Source organism: Schistocerca piceifrons, chromosome 3 (genome assembly GCF_021461385.2).
Source record: "Schistocerca piceifrons isolate TAMUIC-IGC-003096 chromosome 3, iqSchPice1.1, whole genome shotgun sequence".
NCBI classification, from domain to species: domain Eukaryota; kingdom Metazoa; phylum Arthropoda; class Insecta; order Orthoptera; family Acrididae; genus Schistocerca; species Schistocerca piceifrons.
In genome coordinates, this window is record NC_060140.1 from 621,810,765 (window position 1) to 621,834,206 (window position 23,442).

General features: G+C 38.0%; 1 protein-coding gene across 1 annotated transcript in view; it reads left to right on the forward strand.

The window, feature by feature from the left end:
* LOC124788082 (MAP kinase-activating death domain protein) overlaps nt 1–23,442 on the forward strand; it is a 593,942-nt gene that overhangs the window by 437,281 nt on the left and 133,219 nt on the right. Inside the window, exon 31 of the mRNA XM_047255179.1 lies at nt 9,400–9,616. Within this exon, the coding sequence (XP_047111135.1) occupies nt 9,400–9,616 (217 nt within the window). The remainder of the gene's footprint in view (nt 1–9,399; nt 9,617–23,442) is intronic.

The window sequence follows — 23,442 nt, forward strand, 5'->3', positions numbered from 1 at the left end:
TTACTTCTGCTAACTCATTCTCGCCATTTACTTTATTGCTAACACTGCTAACCGCACCTCTCTGTGTATCCACTGTTTCATCTATTATTTCCTTCGCCACGGAATTACCACTCGTAATGTATTCACCAGTTCTTACGGCAATGTTCATATCTAATGCTGCCGCATTGCTATCGGCTTCTCTCTGAACAGCTGTTCTGCTAGGCTGGGCCGTTGCCCCCTGATGCTCCACTCGCCTGTTAATATGTAGCACTCTGCGCAGCGAAGATGAGTCATCTGTGCGCGCACCTGACGCTTGTTCCGCAACGACACATTGCGTCGTTCCACGCCTGTCTCTAACCTGTCTCATAATTTTACTGTCCCTCCGGTAACATTTCTTAAATCGGGGCTGGTATGTACTGTCCGCTTCCGTTTGGCCCGCAACGTTCGCGGAAATCAGTTTCCCGCGTCGTTATTATTTTGCGCGGTGTACCCTCTACCGCGACCTGAATAACTTCCTCTTTCTCTTCCTCTGCCTCTACCTCTTTGTATCATATTGACGCAAAACCCATCGCCGTCATTTCTCTCGTCGTGATTATGATTGTTTCTGTTACCAAAATTTTGATAATTGGCACGACTTTCGCGCCAGTGGTCTTCGTCTTCGACCCTTTCAAGAAATGCTTGGAAGTTGCGATGATTGCTTCCCACATATCTCTTTTAATCTTCTGGAAGCTTTTTATATAGCTCCCAGATGATTTCTGAATCGGATCTTCTTCCTCTTAAATGCGTCAACTTCCGGTACCAGTATTCGCAGAAATCTTTCAAAGAATTTCTGCCCCTGTTATCATGAAGTTTGGCCATGATAAACTCGCGCCACAAGTGATCCTGTTTTTGTTTGGACCAATATTCTTCCGTAAATTTTTGCTTAAATTCTTCGAACGTCATTCGTTCGGTATTTGAATTAATTCCCCAGCGCTTAGCATCACCTGCTAAGGCGCTAATTACTATGTTTATCTTTTCCTGACCAGACAAGTGTTCAGGAAACATTCTCTCGCAATTTTTGATGAAATCTAACGGATGCCATCCGTTATGTTTCTTGGCGGGATCGAAGCGTTCCTCACCTTCTAACAGCTTTGTAAGTGGTGTGCCATTACAGACAACACCAGGTCTATCTTTAATTTTACTCTCAAGATCGAAAATTTTGCCTTGAATTTTCGAAGTATTTTGTTCACGTTTTTGTACACATCCAGTAACTTTCTCACCTAAATCTCTTTCAGTGTCTGAAACTGCCTTTTTCAACTGTGAGATTCCGTGTTGACATTCGTTTATGATCTCAGTTTTAAGACCGAAAACTTTTTCGTCTACTTTTGTTTCAACTAGAGGCTCTATTTTCTCTTGGATGTTGAGAATTTCAACATCAAACCTACAGTTAATGTTGTCAATTTCCCCCTGCATAGTATCCATATTTTGATTAATTGTGTCAATTTCAAGTTTCATAGTATTTACTACAGAGCTTAAATTACCCACTTTTTGTTCTACCTGTTCTATTTGTTTACTAATTTTAATTCCTTGTTCTTCGACCTGTGCTTTAATCTGATCATTCTGTGTTTTGAGCTGATGGCTCTGTGTTTTAAGCTGCTCATCAACGTGTCTTTTAAGTTGATCATTCTGTGTTTTGAGCTGCTCGTCAACATGTGTTTTAAGCTGACTAACCTGATTACCAACTTGTTTTTGAAGCTGATCGTTCGGTCCTGCAATTTGTTTGGTTAATTGTTCAAATAAATCGTTCATGCTTAAAATTTTCACACTGTTTTGCTCTATGGAATTGGTGTGTTCCGATCCTACTTCAAAAGTTTCTTTCGGTCCTTTCTTTATCTGTGGAGAATCAAACAAGTCAGTGGATTCATTCACATACCCACTATCATCTACAAAGTCACCCTCTACTCGCTGTTTTATTCCTTGCTGTGTTTGAGACGATCTCGACATTTCAATCTGTTCGTTAACATGTTCGTGATATTGTATGTACGCCAATTGTCTTCCGCTCATGCCATCTGTTATCTGGCCACGTAAACTCCTGCTACTGCCAGCCACATTTTCCATTACGCTCGACACATCTACTGTTTCTATGTTCTTGTCCATACTGAACGCAAATTACACCATACTATCGTACTTGACGTTTACTGCTATTTACTTTACTAATTATTATTGAAATTCGTGCCACTGAACATCCACTGTTTGGTAGTCACATTAATTTGTGACCGACAACAACTGGATGTCCTGTCACCGGGAAGCCACTTGTAACCCTACGCTACTGCGCACAATACGTATTAAAGCCTGTACTGTGGTAAGTTGACGGTCTTCACCTTATAAGAAAGGATTTTGGTATATATGTTGACTGCGTGTACCTGAATGGAGGCAAAATCAGACTTCCACCCACTCAGTAACAACAATGATACGTCAAGTAAGTCTGATGTGCAACTACACATTAGGACGGATAAAAAACGACACAGCAGATGCTACCAAATTGTTAATAATATGGTTGCCAGCCTAATTAGGCATTAACTGAGTTTCTTCCCAATACAAGTTGATGTACGTTCATACAAAACAACACGTAATGACACTGCATAATATGGTAAATTTTAGAACTAGAAAATCTACTGAACTGATAATTTCACTTTCTGTACCAATAAGGACAAGCCATATTTACACATTACACTATAATGTTTACTACAAACTTCATACTGTCTATTGATCTGATTAAAATCGTGCATAGGTTACCCTAGAAATAGCACTTTCGAAACACACATACAATGGCAATTTTGAAAAAGGTAAAACACTGATAAATTTTGGTTTTATATTGCCTTTAACTTTACTGGTCAAATCAGTTCAGTAAACTTCAGAATTTAAATGAATAGAAAAGAAAAGGGGGGGGGGGGGGGGGGACCCTGAAACTGTTATGATCACTATACTGAAATTTTTGATTATCGAAATCGTTAAGCGCTCAAGATTTCCAATATATGAGTTACTACTCCTCTTGTCTTATTTGTTACTCATTTAACTATCATTATTTTTGTCTCAAATTGACTAAACTTCATTACTAAACCAATTTCAAAATTATCTTCCAACTTTGTCAGACCTATATTATTTGCCTATATATTCATTAACAACAAAGTTCTTTAAACATCATTCTAACATAGATAGGTCTGCAGGTAATTGTTATTGACATAAACTTTAAACCTTCATTTCGGGACACTCGGATTGCACAACATGTGGAAAGGACCCTGTCTAGGTTAGTGATGAGGATAATTAAATGATAGGACAGTTCTGGTAAAAGTTAAGTTGCTATTGAACAGTCAGGAACAAAAGTAACACTGCTCCACACGAATACAGTACTAAAAGTTTCAACCTGTTCGTATTGATGCAGCGATTGGTGGGCGGCGAGATGGCGAAGCGCAGAGCACACATACAATCACAGCTATGGCTCTTGATGTATCGGCACTTTACTTCTTCATAGCGTCGCAATATTTTTCCATTTAGTGCCTATGGAATATTGCCATGCCGTATAGGCGTCAGAAACGGCACATCCGAGGCTCAACGAAATCACGTTTTCCAGGAGAGGCTCCTCGATGCAGAACGTGTTGATCAGATCAAAGCCCAACTCCGACTACTACTGCTGAGCCCGTTATGCCATGCCGCGCCCGTGTGCATTTTCCCGCGCTCGCCTGCCATCCACCTTTGACCGCTCCCCTACAGACAGGGTATTCACCAAAGGTTTTGCATTCCACATATCCTAATACATTGCCTACGTATGGACCAGACGCACAATTACAACTTTGACATCTTACAACAGTTTCAACATTTCTTACATTTCCATTTTGTTATAATATTGCTTGCAATTTGACATAAACATTAATATTCACATCAAAAATTGTTTACAGTTTCTTTAACACAATGGCAAAAAAAGAAAAAGAAATGAAATCAGAATATCGATTACACTAATTTATCGAAAATCAGAAGAAAAAATTATTATATGTACAATAGTATAACGTTGTTGTTGTTACACCTTACATTGATGCATACCTGTATTCTTCATTTCATACTATCCATAAGTTCATCAAGGCACTGTTGGTCCAGATTGACACCCTCCTCAACGGCAATTCGACGTAGAATCCTCAGAGTGGTTGTTCAGTCATGTTGTCCATAAACAGCCCTTTTCAATCTATCTCAGGCATGTTCGATAAGGCTTGTTTCTGAAGAACATACTGGCCACTCTAGTTGAGGCGATGTCATTATCCTAAAGGACATCATTCACAAGATTTTAACGATCAGGGCACAAATTGTCATCCATGAAGATGAATGCCTCACCAGTATGCTGCTGTTATGGTTGCACTATTGGTTGGAAGATGGCATTCACATATCGTACAGCCGTTATGGCGTCTTCCATGACCACCAGTGGCATACGTCGGCCCGACATAATGCCACCACAAAACATCGGGGAACCTCCATCTTGCTGCACTCGCTGGACAGTGTGTCTAAGGCATTCAGTCTGACCAGGTTGCCTCCAAACACATCTCTGATGATTGACTGATTGAAGGCATATGTGGCACTCATAGGTGAAGAGAAAGTGATGCCAATCCTGAGTGGTCCATTTGGCATGTTGTTGGGCCCATCTGTACCACATTGCACAGTGTCGTGGTTGCAAAGATGGACCTCAGCATGAACATTGGGAGTGAAGTTGTGCATCGTGCAACCTATTGCGCACAGTTTGAGCCATAACACTATGTCCTGTGGCAGCATAAAAAGCATTATTCAACATGGTGGTGTTGCTGTCAGGGTTCCTCCAAGCCATAATCTGTAGCTAGTTGTCATCCACTGCAATAGTAGCCCTTGGGCGGGCTGAGTGAGGCATGTAATTGACAGTTCCTGTTTCTCTGTATCTCCTCCATGTCCAAATAACATCGCTTTGGTTCACTCCGAGATGCCTGGACACTTCCCTTGTTGAGAGCCCTTCCTGGCACAAATTAACAATATGAATGCAGTCGAACCATGGTACTGACCATCTAGGCATAGTTGAACTACAGGCAACACAAGCTGTGTACCTTCTTCCTGGTGGAATGACTGGAGCTAATCGGCTGTCAGACTCTCTCCGTCTAACAGGTGCTGCTCATGGATGGTTGTTTACATCTTTGGGTGGGCTTAGTGACATCTCTGAACAATATTCACAATCAACCTCTATCTCCAGGAGTTCTGGGAACTGGGGTGATGCAAAACATTTTTTGATGTGTGTACAACAAATTCAAAGTTTCTCTTTCTCAGTAATATTTCAAAGCATGTAGTATTCTTTAATAATGAAAAAATTAATACTTCCATTCCCATAAGCTGCTAGACTACCTGCAATTTCCTTTCTTTCTACCCCCACAAGGTAGACAAGACAATTTCCGTGAAGTTTTGAAAGTAGGAGACTGGCTGTGACGGCAAGTCATGTGTTTTGCTGTTGTGCAGTTGGTAGGGACATTATCCATGAAGGGCATGGTTCTAGGTTAGAGTCTCAGTCTAGGACACAGCTTTAATCTGACAGGAAGTTTCATAATGGTGTACACTCCACAATTAAGTGAAATATTCATTCAAATTTGACTGATATTAAAATATCATTATCCTTCTTGGATGCTTTCTATTAATTCTCCATCTTTCTTCTACAGTGTCACTTTTGTTTTTAATTGTTATGATTGCAGTGGAAATTATTATGGTTTTCTATTGTAAATTTATGTATAAAGAAAGAATTGTTATTACTATTATTCCAGTCAGGTTTCTCACCAGCACACACTGAGTTTCAAGCAAACTGTCCAGCTCTGCAGGATATCCACCTTGATTAATTTTCTAAAAGTAAATTTGGAAAATACCTCCTCATGAATAGCTGAGTATTGTTGTCATCAGGGTATGTTTCTTCATCCATTTCATAAAACTGGAAGTTATTTTCTCAGAGACAGATGAAACACTGTTATGATATTTTGTATCTACAAGGGACAGTGAGATGAAAACCACATACCCACCACAGTGGTACCATGGAATGATTCCATTCAAAAGTAATCATCATACACATTAAGACATTTATCCCACTGGCAGTTGAGATGATCAGTTCCTGGTTCATAGAATGTGGTTGGCCTCTGATGGATCCACAACCACACCCAATCTTGCCCTTCCTCAACTGATTGAAACTGATGTCCATGCTTGTCTCTCTTCTCGTCGCCAGTGATGTGAAAATCACATGGTGAAATATCTGGACTGTACAGAGGATGTTGCAGTGTTTCCCAGCCAAATTGCAGAAGCGTTGCCTTCATGTGATTGAAAGTGTGAGGCGGGCATTATCTTGCAACTGACAGCATTCTGAAAGCTCGAGGACAACTGGCAAAGCCAGCAGTGGAAACATCCCACATCTCTGCCTCCAAAGGAATCTAAAGCTATTCACACAAGTTCTGGTGAGATAATGATGACTTTCTTCTTCAAATGCTCTGGCCCTATGCTTGTTGATTTCCTGAAGAAAATGAGTGCACAGGGCTATGAAGATAATTTGCAGAAACCACAACATGCTATGAAATCAAAATGGCTAGGAATGCTGTTAGACAGAATCATTGTGTTGCATGATAATGCCTGGCCCCACACTAGCAATCAGCTGAAGGCTACATTTCAGAGATTTGGTTGGGAGACACTGCAGCATCTTCCATACAGCCCGGATCTTTCACTGTGTGGTATTCACATCTTTGGTGAACTGAAGAAAAACATCCTTGGACATCGGTTTCAGTTGGATGAGGAAGTGTAAGAGCAAGTGCAGTTGTGGATCTGTCAGCAACTGACTGCTTTCTGTAAAACAGGAATTAATCATCTGATGTGTCAGTGGGATAAATGTCTTAATGTGTTTGCTGGTTACTTTTGAATGGAATCACAGAAGTGTTCAGTTTTCATTTCACTGCCCCTTGTAGCTGTGGTCCAGTGAAGACACCGAGCATTTAAAATACATAGTTCATTTTGGTTGGCCCCAGCAGAAGTCCTGTTCTCTCAATGCAATGCTCTCCCATCATTAAAAATTCCGCCTTACAACATGTCCCACATTTAAAATTTTCTTTAATGTTATCATGACCATTAACATTGATTTTCATACATATTTCTGCAAAAAGTGCATCATATTCCTTCTCAAAGTCAGCTTCGGAACAAAGCAAAATCTGCGGACTATAAGCAAAGTTATTGATCATATATTTTTCATTATTGGCATGTTGGATCACAGCTGCCTGTAAAATAAGTTTGCAGTGATTGGAAGGGTGGGAAAGTATGTTGAATCACTTTCATAATGATAATCCTGATATGATGACAGTGACTGTAGCAGCAACCTCCCTTCTGCTCATTGCACTGTATTACAACAGCTTTAATTTAATTTCACAGTCATTTATACAAATAAACTATGCTTATAAAGATGACTGTCTCTATAATGGACTTTCATGAACCACTGTTACTTCTGTGTGAAATGCCCCAATCTGAACTAGGTTTGAAGTCTTAGGTTGGTACAATCTGATGTCAGATGCAAACATTCCTCCTCAAGATGCTCTGTAACATGCTGGCAATTTCCACCATTTTTCTTATCCAGAACCTCCCTGAACTGAGTGATCTTGTCAGCAACAAGCCATAGATTTCACACCTATTGTCCCCATTTATAAAGACTGCCAACTTAAGTGTTTTAATCAATATTATGTTACAAGTTTTATTTACCATAATTTTATAATTATTATCAACAATAAGTACCACATTAGAATACAAATGTCTTTTTCATGTGGTTTCAAAAAAGGCTTTTGCTTCCATGGTTTATTTACACCATTGGACATGAGCAGAGCGAAGAGGGAAACCTGTGCATGTGTTTGCATGTGTCAGCACTCAGTCACTGTCTTTACACATAACTGCAAAGGCAGTGGCTGGACACATAATCGCAAAGGCAGTGGCTGAGTGCTAACATACACAAATGCATGTTTCCTTCTTTGTTCCAATCATGTCCAATGGTGTAAATATAACACAGAAAGAAAAGTCTGTCTGAAACCAAATTTAAAAGATATTGATAATCATTCTCAAATTATGGTAAATAAAACATGTAAACAACACTGGTCAAAACATTAAAGTTGGTGGTGTTCATAAACAGAGAACAATAGGCAAAAAATTTACAGCTTGTTGTGTTTGCTATGCTTTCCTGTAATTTTACACTTTCCTGCAGTTTACACTTTTTTGGGTCAGTCCGCTGAAATGTGTAAAAAGAAGGTTTTACTGTATTCAACTGAAGTCAGTTGCATGAGAGAGTTGTCAGTTGCTTGCATCAGTGTAAATAATGTTACTTCAAACCTCCTTATTGAGCATGATGGCACAGTGTTAATACATTGGCTTCACATTTGGGAGGATAATGGTTCAAATTCCCATCCAATCATTCCAATTGCGGTTTTCAATGATTTCCTTAAATTGTATGAGGCAAATACTAGGATGGTTCCCCAATATAAGAGTGTACTCTGTCTCTCTCATGACCCCATTGTTGATGGGATGTTAAAGCCTAATCTTCCTTTTTCCAAACTTCTTCATCTGGACAACATACAAGTTGCCTGAAATAGATTTTCATCAATACAGAGTGCTGTGAAAGTTGTCACAGATGTGAAACATTCTCAATAATAGCACATGCAATCCTGGAACATAATTTCATTCAAAACTTGTGTGCCTGAGCATGCATCTCGTGGCCAACAATTTCTCATTTTCAGCAATGAAAACCTTCGAAGCCTGTATCTTTCCATCTCAACTGTTGGTAATGCTCTGATTTTAAACTATTTGCTGCAGTCATGTATAATAAAGGTGGTTGGCTTCATCTTTTATGCTTTATGTACTTCATATGTCCTCCTCTCACCTGCCCTTCCCCCCACTCCCCATGGAAAATTATTGCACCAATGTATCGTAACTCCAACGTTTTGCTATTACATTTAGAGTCATGGAGTTGTGATGTACATCAACTACATCTCCTGTACAAACATTACTTATACCTGGTATGTACACAGCTGACAGTGCTTGCTCCAAATTTATGTAGAAAATTCATCACTGTTAAAAGTGTCAGTGTGGGTGGGTGGGGGGTTTGGGGTTTGAAACAACTCTCTGAACTCTGTCCTGATGAGTGACGTGAACCAGTTATTGGGAAAAAGCATCAGAAATGATATGCCTCCAGCTAACTGAAAAACAGTCCATCTAAATATGTCTACAGCACTGAGGAATCTACTCAGCATCATGAGTAAACATGTCTTCAGCACAGAGGGAAGACATTCTGGCACACTTTGATGACTCTACTGCTACCAAAGGATAAAATGTCATGTGGTACCTTTGTCAGTAATATGTCTTTTCCATATTATATTTCAGGTATAATTCTCTCAGTGACACAGAAAGGAAAAGGTTGGAACATGATGAAGATCGACTTCTTTCCACAATGTTGTATAACCTGGTAGCAATCATGGTCATGATGAATGTCAATAAATTAGATATAAAGCGTAAAGTGCGCAGACTGCTTGGAAAGAGCCATATTGGGTTAGTCTACAGCCAAGAAGTTAACCAGTTACTGGACCAAATAAACAACCTGGTAAGTACAGTATACAAATATATGCCTCAATAAAATGTAGTAGATCATATCATTAAATAATTTTTGAATACTCAGGCATTCTCCCAATAGAAACCTTGAATTTACACATTTTAATCCTTCCTGGAAGTACTGTCCAATCTAGTAAACAAGATTCTATCCCTATAACTTCAGATTGCCATTTTTAATGTTTGCTCTTCCGACAAAATGGTATCAGATTATGTTTGAGTTAATGCTCTTATAGACACATCATTTTAACAGGGTAAAGGCAGGTTAACACATATTCCTTCAAGGGAAAAGTTAACACTACCTTTCATATGTGCTAAAGTAATTTAGAAGTATAGTTTCCAAAATTTATTATGCTATATTAACACCCTCTAAAAACTGCAGATGACCATTTCACTGTTTCCAGTTTCATACAAAGGTTTTTGGAGGAAATGGTCCATGATAGAATGCTGTCACATTTTTGTGTGTAGGATGTCTTAACTGCATCTTATTTTGGCTTTCATAAAGGATTCTCTACTGCGAATGCATACTGGACTTTACAAATACATTTCTTGAAGAGCTAAACAAGAAAGTTATCCTGTTTTTACATTCTGCAACCATGACCTTGCCAAATACTTGAAATGTGTGGACCACAAAATGTAATGGCATTAGTAATATCCAAATAGCATGGATAAAGTGTTACCTTTGTAACAGAAAACAGCAGTCACAATAACACATCATTGCACAGGAGTGGAAGTAACTTCAGAACAAGAGATTGTAACAAATGGAGTTTCACAAGGATACTTCTGGTATCTTGTTCTTATTACTGATGACACAAGCAGACTAATTAGTGAACAAAATTCAGCTTCAGCAGAGATGGCTCAGTTGTTAATTAAACAGTCCAACACCAGGTTCACAGCAGGCAGTTTTATTTTTTTATTGCATTATTATTGTTATTCACATTTGGGTCCTGCTGGACCACATGGGGCATTTCCAGCATCTTGTTTTAGCATTTCTTTGAGCCCATATTACTTTCATTCTCTCAGAATGGCCTATTTCCAGTTCACCAGACCAAATTGTTCTTGTCTTCTTGTTTTTTTCTGCCAGGCCAACTGTCCATTTGGGAGTTTTCTGTCAGAATATTTACCTGTCATGTATCTTACATTATGTTATTCCTTATTGTTTTGATTTTTGACTTACCGCAAGTTTCATAGAATTCCATGGCCTGTCCATACAATTTTATCCTCCTTTTTCGATATGCAAATACACATTGATATAATTTTCAGTATCTGTATTTATTCTTAGTCTGTATGTTCCTTCTTCGGTATAATTTGGAACTAAAGTTTTCCTGATTGCTTTTTGTTTTCTCTTTTGGAATTCTTCAGTGTCTCTTTCTGTTTAAAATGGATGCTTCAGCCCCATGAAGATGTTCTGGTTTGATGACTGTATAGTAATGTCTCAGTTTCATATATTTTGAGATACATTTTTGCTGTAAATGTCTCATGTAAGCCTGGTAACAAATTTCGTAACCTGTCTTTTCCAGGTCAGTTTCCTGAATGTTTCACCTAAATATTTGAACTGAGAAACTCTCGATTTTCCTATATTTAGTTTTTAGAATCTTGGGTATCAGGTTGTTGCTGGACATGAGTTTTGTCAGATGTCCTGACATAGAAATGGCAGATACTCTGCAAAAGCTAAATAGTCTCTCCTAACATTGCTTCTTCATTATTTGGTAGGTGTCGTACACATTTTTAAAATGTACGAAAGTACAAACTGCTATCTTGTTGTAAATTTTTTGATGGTTGAGAATTAGTTTCAGAACTAAAATTTGTTCTTGATAAGATATGTTTGGTCTGAAGCCTGCTTGATACTCAGCAATTTTGCCTTTACGTTTTTATTGAGTTTGGTTCCAGAGACAAAGAGATAGAATTTTGTATGAGACAAGAAGAAGTGAAATCGCTCTGTAATTATTAACATCCATTCTGTCTCCCTTTTTATGCACCTAATGTATTAAGGCTGGTTTCCAACCGGAAATGTTTCAGTTTACCATAGTCAATGATTGATATAACTTTTTTAAAGGTTTGGGGTCAGCTGATTTCAGCAGTTCTGCAACAATTCCATCTTCACTAGATGCTTTATTTGAACCTCTTTTAATTTGCCTAGCATTTTCGTCTTCATTTGGTTCTTCTGCATTTGTTGTGGTTCTTAGGGCCACACGGGGTAGCTGCGCGATCTGAGGCATCTTGTCACAGTCCGCGTGGCTCCCCCTGTCGGAGGTTCGAGTCCTCCCTCGGGCATGGGTGTGTGTCATCCTTAGCGTAAGGTAGTTTAAGTTAGATTAAATAGTTTATAAGCTTAGGGACCAATGACCTCAGCACTTTGGTTCCATAAAACCTTACCACAAATTTCCAATTTTTCTTAGGGAAATTGCTGGTGGGAATCTTTCCAAGGGCTCAGGCAGTTTAAAAGTTTTTAAAAATATTTGCAAAATTCTTTGCAGTTTTCTTGGTTGTTAAGTTCTAATTGTCCATTTCCCTTTTTGAAGCAAAGATTTTGGGACTGGTATCCATTTAAATTTGTTTTAAATGTTTTATGAAAAGTCCTGAGGTTGTTGTTGGCAGTAGTGGTCTCTCTCTCTCTCTCTCTCTCTCTCTCTCTCTCTCTCTCTCTCTCTCTTTCTCTCTTTTAAACTTCTTCGGTGTCACAGAGCTGATTATACCCATGTTGTCTTTTTGCTTGTTTAATCAGGTTCGAAACTTATTTTCCATTTGCTAGGAAAATGTTATGCACATTTTCTTATTTGTTACTAGTACATGTTTTGAATGCCTCGTGTTGAGATTTTACTGCCTGTTCTCATTCTTCATTTAACTATGGATGTTTTTTATGTCTTTGTAAGGGAATTTGGTTTCAGACCATTTTGATAAGCTTGTGTTTGAGCTGTTCACAATTTTGTGCTTGCGTTTTGTCAAATTCATTTTATAATAACAGTGATGGAATTTCTGGTTTCAAATTTAAAAATTAATGACATCCTTTTGCTTGAATTTTTGGGCTTTAAATTTAGCTCTACTTGGGTTAGGTAGTGGCCTGTGTCAAGATTTGTTCCTTTGTGTACTTGAGCATTGTGGATTGCCTGTTATCCAGATGGCCACACTTTCAAACACTTACGCTGCCAGTTACACTGCCACATTTCTTGCAGCCATTGTAAGGGGACCAAAAACAGCCCCCCTCTGATTCACTTCCTGCAGCACAGGACAACAGTGAATGCCCAACGTTACTTGCAAACCTTGATCACCCTTCGCCAAGCGATCAAATCAAAACAACCAGGCAATCTCACCCACGGGGTCATCCTGCTCCACAACAATGCAAAGCCTCACATAGCCAACACAGTTGCAGCACTCCTGCAGAAATTCAAAGGGGAGGTTCTTGGCCACCATCCATACAGTCAGGACCTCTCTCCCCGTGATTACATCGTTTTTGGTCCCCTTAAAATGGCTCTGAGAGGCAAACGATTCACCTTGGACGATGATGTCCAGCTGTACATGCGGAACTGGTTAATATCGCAGCCCTGGGAATTTTATGATACAGCCATCCACCACCTTGTGTCACAGTGGGACAAGTGTCTCAACAGCCATGGTCAATAATTCTAACATACAGGTACTGGTTTCTGTAATTATGCCTCCAGCTCATTTCATTTTGAACGCCCCTTACACTTAAGTTTGAATATCCATGCACTAAGCTCATTTTGTGTATTTGCCAGCTGAACAACATTTACAAATTTTCATAGTAGCCAGGACTTAACATCTTCTGAATAGACACTGTATTGAAGAGTGAGAGATGCATGACTCTTTTGTGTCTGTGTATGTTTCTGCATTCAGAGCTACTGTTAGCGACTGACACTGTAACTACAGCAACAGAGTTAGGTATTATTTTTAGTATTTGATATTAGATGTAGAATAAATTAATATCTGAATTCTCTGTTCATGAATGGCATCTGTTCCTAACTGCTGTATCCACTAAAGATCCACACAGTGCACTAGGAAGTCATAACGAGCATTTAATGTCTCCTTGTGATATGGGTAAGAGATTGCAGTTTGATCAGTTTGGAATTCACCTACATTCTTGTTGGGTGATTCCATGATTTTTTTATGAAGATTTTTCTTAAAATGGTTTGACATCATTTTAAATTGACATTTATACACAGTTCTACTAGTCTCTTTCTGTTTTGATTGGTTCATTTGTCCCCAGGAAAATCATCTACCATTTCCCTTATCTTCTCTCTTTCCCTAGCTGTGTATTTTGTAGATTTTTCACCACCTCCCATGACTTATTTACTTTTTATAGGTTTGTTTTATTGTCATGGTTGAGCAGCACATTTACAAATTGTACTTCATACATTTTATTTGCACATTTTAAGAAAATTGTCATTAGTCTGTTGTTCACAGGTTTTACATTGATTACTGAGCTGAGAAGGTCTTCTGAAACTTTCAATTCAACACCCAGATGGGGTGTATTTTTAAGAATACTTTTGTTTGTATTACTTTTGAACAGTCTGTAATTCCCAAAATCCATGGTATTCACATCTGGCAATCTTGTGTCTTACATGGATGAAATTTTAATTTTTTGTTTCTTTAAGTGTTTGTCTTAATTTTTAGAGATATCCTGTGTTTGAGAGTGAGTTATTTTTTATTGTTCTAAAGAAGGTTTTGATTTTGAGCTTGGGTTAGCCAGAGCACTCTGATTTCCTCTGACTTGGGGTATAATGTCTCAGCCTAGTCTCCCCAGAATCCAATAGTTGAGCCACTGATTGTGGAGGACTTGTTGCCCCCTGATAAATTAAGAAGATGCTCAATTGTTGAGCTTGGAATCACGTGTACAAGATCATAAGAAAACTCCATGGGCGTGGAAAGCTTAGTTCCAGTAGTTTAACTTCTGGCCATATATCTGGTGAATGGACACTAAACGTTCACTTTATCCAGGTCAGATGCAAAAGTGGGTTCTGTTCAGTGAGATGCCTTGTCTGGTAGTTTTGCTATATCTGGATCCATTCCCTCCACATTCACTATCATTGAGGTCTTCATTGTCACACCAGCAAGGGCTCTCACAGGATTTTGTCACCAAGGCCAGGTGAAACATGATTTTTTATTGAGATTGTTACTACTCCACTCTCCTCTTTCCTCACCATTTGCATGATGAGGCACTGGGCTTATTTATTTATTCATCCAGGAATCATCTCGCAATGATATTGGATTTGTCATCATAATATAATGAAAACAGTAGCTCCAGTATGTATACAGACAGAATATATAATTAAGTTTTTGAAGATAGGACAGATGGTCAGCCATGGTCTTGCTGAAGGAGCCATTCTAGCATTTGCCTGAAGTGATTTGAGGAAACCAAAGAACACCTAAATCAGGATGGTCAAACAGAATGAACTCTACCTTCACGAATACAAAGTCTGTGTCTTAACAACTCCACTGTTGTCTCATTTGGTTGATGCCTATTACACAATGTTCATTTTATCATACACAATTTGAACCAAATATGTTATAATATAAAAATAGTTTCGGGCTTCAACACTCTACACACTATGGTTGCCTGCTGGTGACTCCAGGGCCATGAACATGCTTGTTTCCATGTCCTCCCTTCATACTGCCTGGAAAACAAAGTCCGCATTCCCTGGTGAGTGAAATGCTGAGCTCAGGCGAATGACAACAGATTACTTTCATGCACTATATATCTTTGAACATTTCCTTGTAAAAGCATCATATTGAGATTATGTATTTTTATGTGACAGAATGCCATAGTAGTCCCCTTTCATTACTAACCAGTACTGTGAATCCTCTAAATAATCTTAACTTGTGCAGTAAGCATTAGTCATGAAGTAATTATATTTTAATGAACTGCATTTTTAACCATCAGCTGTATATATAAACCTTTATTGTCTACTGAGTTTGGTCAGTCAGATCATTTTCACTGGAAAAATACATTGGATGGAAAAGCAATCAATCTTTCTCTCAACTGTCTCAAAAGTCCTCTATGTCATAATATGTGGTGCTCACCAACGATCATCTTGTAGACATCTGTTTAAGAAGTTTGGCATTCTGACTACTACTTCACGGTATATTCATTCCATCAAGAAGTTTGTTGTAAATCATATACATGACGGAGGTGTTGGTTGGGGGCTGTGTTGTTGTTTGATGACTGTGACATAAGTATGTATTGGTCAAGTCCATTCTTCATGGCATGTCCAACTGGTGGCAGAGGTTGATGCTAAAGATTGATACATTACTTCCTCAATATTCTCTATTACCTCCTTTTGTGTAGGAATGACGTTCATGGCTGCTATATCTTGTGTATCTGGTCTGACATTTCTTGCTGCTATAAACTGCTGTCTCTTCTCTTACTGTCTGGTGTATGAGAGAGATGAGTTGATGGTGGTCTTCCACAACTGCCATAGGGACTGCATTTGAGAGTCAGTCATACTTCCTTCACCCTACTCTTTTTCTATTGCATTTGCTTGATGTGCTGGCACCACTTGAAGCATTCCTCTGTTGTTATGATGTACTTTATCAGAAGAGCTTGGTACATGTCTTCTGTGACTCCTCTCATGAAATATGAGATTTTTTTTTTTTTTTGGCTTCTGTCATATTCAGATTCACAATGTGACATAGGGCCAAAACATTTTGTATGTAAGTCTTTTGTCACTTTACCATGCTTCAGTTGTATTTTTGCAAAGTGGACTTGTTGCTTATTGTCCCCAGATGTCTTCTTCAATTCAGCCAGCAATTTTCCCCAGCTGTCAAGCTGATCTTCACTGCTCAATGCTTAGCATTACCATCCAAGTAGGTGTACACTTCTGCCAAGCACATCAAGTCATTCCACCTGTTGTGTTTGGTGATACGGTCGAATCATTTCATCCATTTCATGGCAACCTGAGCAACGTTTCTGGAAATTAGTGGTGGATGTCTGGTGTACAGCTGACTTACTGCTGATTTGGATCCATTGATCTCTTGAGTATACAGACCTTGTGAGCAATTTATAGATTGTATTCCTGTTCCTGTTCCTGCTAGTGACAGCTTTTGTATTGCTTTATACAGACCACAGTGATGTAGATATCTTGAAGTGCCTGCTATCTCCACCAAACAATGTCACATAACCATAATCAAGTCCAAATCTGAGAGCAGAGTCATCAGTGAAGAACAACACTTAGGTCTGTAAAACAGTGTATTATGTAGGCCAATATACAGACAGAACAGAACTGCATCCTGGGAAGAGAATATTGCTATTTATGCAGCCAACAAACTTTCCAGAATATGCAAACATTACAGGCATAAGAAATTTTGAGAACATTTTAGAAAAGTTAAATACTAAATAACAAATACTTTTTGCTGATTGAATTTGAACTGGCAACTTGCAGCATGCCAGTGAGCATGCTAACTGCTACTCAACATTGTATGAAGTATAGGTCATGGCAGTGTCATTACCAACATCAGATAATGTAAGTGCTATGTAAAATTGACTTCTGCACATCTTCAGTGCAGTAATGTCATCACTGTAAATAAATGTTGTGAACTGCTTTGTGTTTGGTGAAGTCTGGTTGTAGTAGTGAAGTGTAAATATTTTTCAGTCTTTTTGACTTACAGTATTATATGCCCATGAGAATCATTTCTCCCAGGATCTGTAATAGATACATTAGCATCTCTCTCTCTCTCTCTCTCTCTCTCTCTCTCTCTCCTACAAGCATGTATTAAGTTATTGTGGTATTCAGTCCAAATAATGATTTTACACAGTTCTCCATACTAATCTCTCTTGTGCAAACCTCTTCATTGCTGCATAACTACTGCAACCTACACCTATTTGAAGCTTCTTGCTGTGTACAAGCCTTAGACTTACACTACAATTTTTACCCCTTGCATTTACCTCCGTTACCAAACTGATGGTTCCCTGATGCCTTAGGATGTGTCCATCAAATCATCCCTTCTTTTAGTCAACTTGTGCTATAAATTTCTTTTCCTCCAGTGTCATTTAGTACCTCCTCAGTAGTTACTGATCTACCATCTTAACTTCAGCATTCTTCTGTAATACCACATTTCAAAAACTTCTATTTCCTTTTTGTCTAAACTGCTCGTCCATGTTTCACTTCCATATAAATTTGTACTCTAAATAAATCATCTGTAGTTTCCTTAGCTTTGTCTGATTTAATTTGACTATCTTCTATTACCCTTGTTTCACTTTTGTCAATGTTCTTCATATAACCTCTTTCAAAGTTGCTATCCATTCCCATCTCCTGTTCTTCCATATGCTTTGTTGTCTCTGAAAGAGTTGCAGTGTCAGCAGCAGTTTTTATTTCTTCTCTATAAACTGTAATTTCCCTTCGAAATTTATGACTGCTTGATCTACAAATTCAATAGCTTCAAAGATTACAAACTTGTCTTACCCCATTTTTACCCATAACTACTGTCTCATTTGTGTGCAAGTTGCAATTAACCTTTGGCCTCTATATTTTATCCCTGTTATAGTTGGAATTTGAAAGAGTGTATTCCAGTGAACATTTTTCAAAGCTTTCTCTAAATCTACAAATCCTATAAACACTGCTTTTACCTTATTGAACATATCTTTTAAGATATTTCTATAAAATTGTTTTCAAGTTCATTTCACTTGCACAGCCCTTGTGTGTATTCATATCATCTTTTAGCTTTCGTTTCATTGCTTAGTACTGGTAACTATCTGAGCTATTTCTCTTTTCTCCAGATGTCTCCTTAATATTTCTATAAGCAGCATCTATCTTTCGAGTAGTCAAGCATGCTTCTACAGTTCTGCATTTGCCTCCAGCCATTCTTGCTGTGTCATTTAGAACTTTCTGTCAGTTTCATTTTTAGACATTTGTACTCCCATTTGCCTGTTTCATTTGCTCTAGTTTTATATTTTCTACTTTAATCGATCAAATGCAGTATATCATTCATCATCCAAAGATTTCTACTGGGCCTTGTCTTTTTGCCCATTTGACCCACTGCTGCCTTCACTATTCCATCACCCAGAGCTACCCATTCATCTTCTATTGTATTCCTTTCTGTTGTCTCAGTAACATGCAGCATAATGGTACCTATGAAGCTCTCAACAATCTCAAGTTTTTTTTTTCGCAGTTTACATCTCATGTCCTTATTTTCCTGTTTTTCTACAATTTCTTCAGTTCAGTCTACAGTTCATTACCAATAAACTATGGTCAGAGTCCACAACTGTTCCTGTACAAAATTCTGCCAAACAGGCAATGGCCTTGCCATGTTGGTAACACCAGTTACTGTCACATCACGAAAAATAAGCAATGTAGGGCCCAGTTAGTACTTGGATGAATGACTGTCTAGAGAAAACCAGGTGCTGCTGCCTGAAGGGTATGCCAAGTAAATGAAGTGGTGTCTGACTGAAAGACTTGCATCAGGCCAGGGTGCCAAACAACATTATTATTATTATTATTATTATTATTATTATTACCACTACCACCACCACCATCATCATCATTTACTATAGGGTTTCCCCTTTCATTCCATGTCCCCAGTCTATGCTCTACTATTTTTTCCCTTTCTTCCTTTTCTTATCATCAAATTCTGGTGCCCAAGTCCAATCAAACATTCATCTCTCTTAACCATCTGCTTAATTTCTTTTATCATCTGTTACATTCATCAGTGTCTTCATCATCTAAAGAGATAGTGGACATATAAACCTGTATTTCTCTGGTGGTTATTTGTGAATATCTTGGTTACAATAAAGCAAGTGTTATAATGTTCATAGTAGCTCACCACCATTCCTATCTTCTGATTCATTATTAGACACACTCCAGCCATACTTTATTTGATGTTGTCTTTATTACCATGTACACTCGTGACCAGAAGTCCTCTTCTTCCTTTCACCACATATTACTAATTCCTACAACACCTAAGTTCACCGTATCCATTTCCCTTTTTACATTCTGTAATGTAGTTGCCCAAATAAGGGGTCTAACTTACCACACTTCAACTTGTAGAATGTCAGTTTGTTTTTTCTGATGGCAACATATTGTTGTATAGTCTTTGCCCAGAGATATGGCTAGGGGACTATTTTACCTCTGGAACATTTTACATAAGAGGATGCCATTATCATTGAGCTTTACAGTAGAGCTGCATGCCCTCACAGAAATACAACCGGCTTAGTTTGCCCCTGCTTTCAGTTATTGGCTGTAACAGCATAGCATTGTCATACTGGCTAATGTTACAAGACCAGGTCTGTCAGTCATACAGGTTATTGTGGTCTGTCAATCATCCAGATTATTTCCCCAGAACTACTGAACCACAGACACCCCTCCAGCATGGTTGTCACTGCAGTGTGTCTTATCTGTATCACTGAAGCATGCAAGCCACCCCACTTCACCAAGCTCCATGATTCATAGGGTGAAAGCATTATGTATCCTTATTTTATGACGTGCTGTACATCCTTGGAGATTTCCTCACTGTAGATCTATGGAACAAAAAGTATATCTAAACTAATTCTCCATGGGTGTAATTTGATATTTATTTGCAGCCCATGGAGAAGGAGAATCTAATGGAAGTAGAGTGAGTCAATTATAAAAAAAGACATGCAAATTATAGAAACTTAATCTGTAGACTGTATTTAAAAAAACTGTCATTGTACTACTTCATGCTATTCATGATTATACTGGCTAAATATAATCTAATAAATTAGAAAGGAAGCTACTTCTTTGAGAAAAGGCTGCTACCTTGTCAATTGGTAGCTTAATATTTACTTGATTAAATTTATATTTTGCAAAGAAGATATGACTAAAAATACTATTAACAGTACAGTACTATTTGTCATGCATTATTACCATGAACACTACAACTTTCCTTCAAGTTAACAGAATTTTCAATTCTTGAACCTATATGTTCAGGTAATTTGTAGAAATTTTGGCACATAAGGTACATTTTTCATTCTTTTTTGAACTGGTTGGTATTCTCAGTTTGCTGGTCTATGCTAGATGGCAGAGTGTTGAATACGTTTGCACTAGAGTATTACTGCACTCTGAACTCTAGGCAAGAAGCCAAAGTCTGCATGAAAATTATTTTTTTGTCTTGTTTTGTGACTTTGTAGACAATAGTTCAGCTGAAACTTTTTTATCAGCTACAAAAACCACTAAAGAGTAAATATTGTGGGAAGCAAATGTATGAAGTCCAAGAGCACTGACAAGGTTTCTGCTTGAGGCATCCCAAACTGGTGAGACTCTTTCAGCTAACTTTAACTAACACAAATTCAAAGGTCAAGTTTAGAGGAGAAATGACAAAAGTTTTCACAATAACAACAGGACTCAGACAAAGTGATGGATTGTCCCCTTTGCTTTTCAGTGTGACCCTTGATTACATCATGACAATCTGGCAAAAAGAAAATCCATGTAAAATCAAAATTGGAGCAGCAATAAGGACAAACAGCCTTGAGATTGCTGATGATTTAGCTCTCTCAGCCCTTGACATGGAAGAAGTTCATGCTCAGATCACAAGTCTCTAGAAAATTGCTTCCAAAATAGGATTACAAATATCCTTTGAGAAAACTGAAATCGTGCCCATGAAACCTCTTTGCATAGATCAAATGTCATAAATGATCAAGCAGTTAACATAGTGCTACAATTTAAATATCCTGGAGAAATTATTTTGCACAACTTAGGTGAGAAAGCAACATGGATAAATAGAACCAACAAAATTAAAAAAAGCACAATTTTTAATCTGGTCAACATATAATAAGAAATGCCTATCAATAGACCCTAAGATCCAACATTACAAAACTGTAACTTTGTTGTGAAACCCTTTTCCAAATTAAAAATGAAAGAGGAACTGATGAACTCCTCAAGACTGAATGAAGAATTTTCAGAACATGCATCAATAAAAAACACCAGGTTGATGGAGTCTGGAGAATCCTCCCTAATGAAACTGTCTATTGTGAGGTTGACCTAATCACCAGCACAATGAAGAAGAAAATAATCTCATATTTCTTTCATGTCTTTATGACTGCCTGACTACAGGATTTTAAAACAACTAGTGATGGGAAGTCTCGGGAAGAAGCCAGGAGGACAGTGGATCAAAGAAATTCAGCAAGATCTTGAAGCAGTCATACTCGGAATTGCTGATGCAGAGAACAAAAACAAAATTAACACTCTCCTTATGAATCATAAATTTTCAACAGAAATGACGCACAGAAGACCGGTAGAGATTTCAGATGAGTTAAGAAAATTGCGTTCAGAATGAATGAAAAAGTACTGGGCTGAGCACAAGAAGCAAGCAGTCCAATCTCCAAAGAGAAGGTGAACATGAAATGACTCAAGTGGTCCAATGTGGCCAATAAGTTAATAATAATAATAATAATATGATATTCGTGCCACTCACTTCTGTGAATAAACTCTTTGTTTACTTTAGGTGCACTGTCATGGGAAGTAATTCCATAACACAGTAAAGAGTGAAAATGTGTAAAATGGTGACTCTTGTCTTTAAGTCAACATAATGAAAGATGATTTATAAGATATGGGGAAACACCTGACAAGTGTTAGTGCCCACTGTTGTTAATACCAGTATGCATTGTGACAGCATTGCAGAAACTGCACTATATTGGAATGAAGCAGCTGCACATCACAAGTCTCCAGAAAATTGCTTCCAAAATAGGATTACAAATATCCTTTGAGAAAACTGAAATTATGCCCATGAAACCTCTTTGCATAGATCAAATCTTCATCAATGACCTGAAGATGATGAGCACCTACCTTATTGAAATTTTATGCTGTTCCCACAACACAATCTGACACTGTGCCCAAGAACACTTCAAGCACTTATTATGCTGGGAAAGCATCAAGCAGCACAATAAGAAATGCTTGTATGGGTAAAATATGATGAACTAAACTCACTGATGAGTTTACCTATTTGTTGACTCCATTTAACTACTTATCCAAATGGACATCAATGAATTTTACATGCCGTGTTCTATTTACTGTATGACTTTCAGTGCTAGCAGGTCATTTGACTGCATTTTTGAAACTTTATAACATGAGTTTTTGTGAGATTACCACTTAAACTGTTAGATCTGAACCACTTGTAGGCTTGTTTAGTTGTCATGTGAGTTGTTTTCCTAAGCTTGAGTTTGGATTCTTGATTGTTGATTGATGCTTGTGTCATACACAGACATTACAGGTTCTGAATTGCCATTTAATGTCATCAGAAGATCATTTATGTAGGTCAAGAACAATAGCTGTCCAATACTTATATTTGTAAGATCACACTTTGTATGATTCCCCTTTATGAGATTAATTTCATTTTTGGGATAATGCCTGTCAAGGAGACACTATGCTTTCTCTTATGAAGATAAGAAATGACCTTTTGTATATGGATGCCATCATGCCTTAATACTTAATTTTGACAACTACATTTTTTTGGGCTGCACATTCAGCAACTTTGGAAAGGTCACAGAATACACCAACAGGATATTTTTTCTGGTTTGGCTTTGTTAGGACTTCAAGAGAGGTCTTGCACTGCTGGATGAATGCTAGACTGTGATGCATTTTACAAATGCTACTAAGTTAAATGAGTCAGTATTCTAGAATAGATCTGTTTCTCTAACTCTTTTGAAAATGCTGGTATGAGTGACATAGGTCTGTAATAAGAACATGTTTGCTTCTATTTATTTTTGTAGATTGTATGTTACTACAGAATATCTGAATCTGTAAGGAAATATACCCTGACCCAGTGATTGATTACAAAGATAATTAAGGTACATTTGTTGATTTAAAGGGGGGGGGGGGGACTGCTTGGTTATTGGTCCATAACTTAAGGCTAAGACTG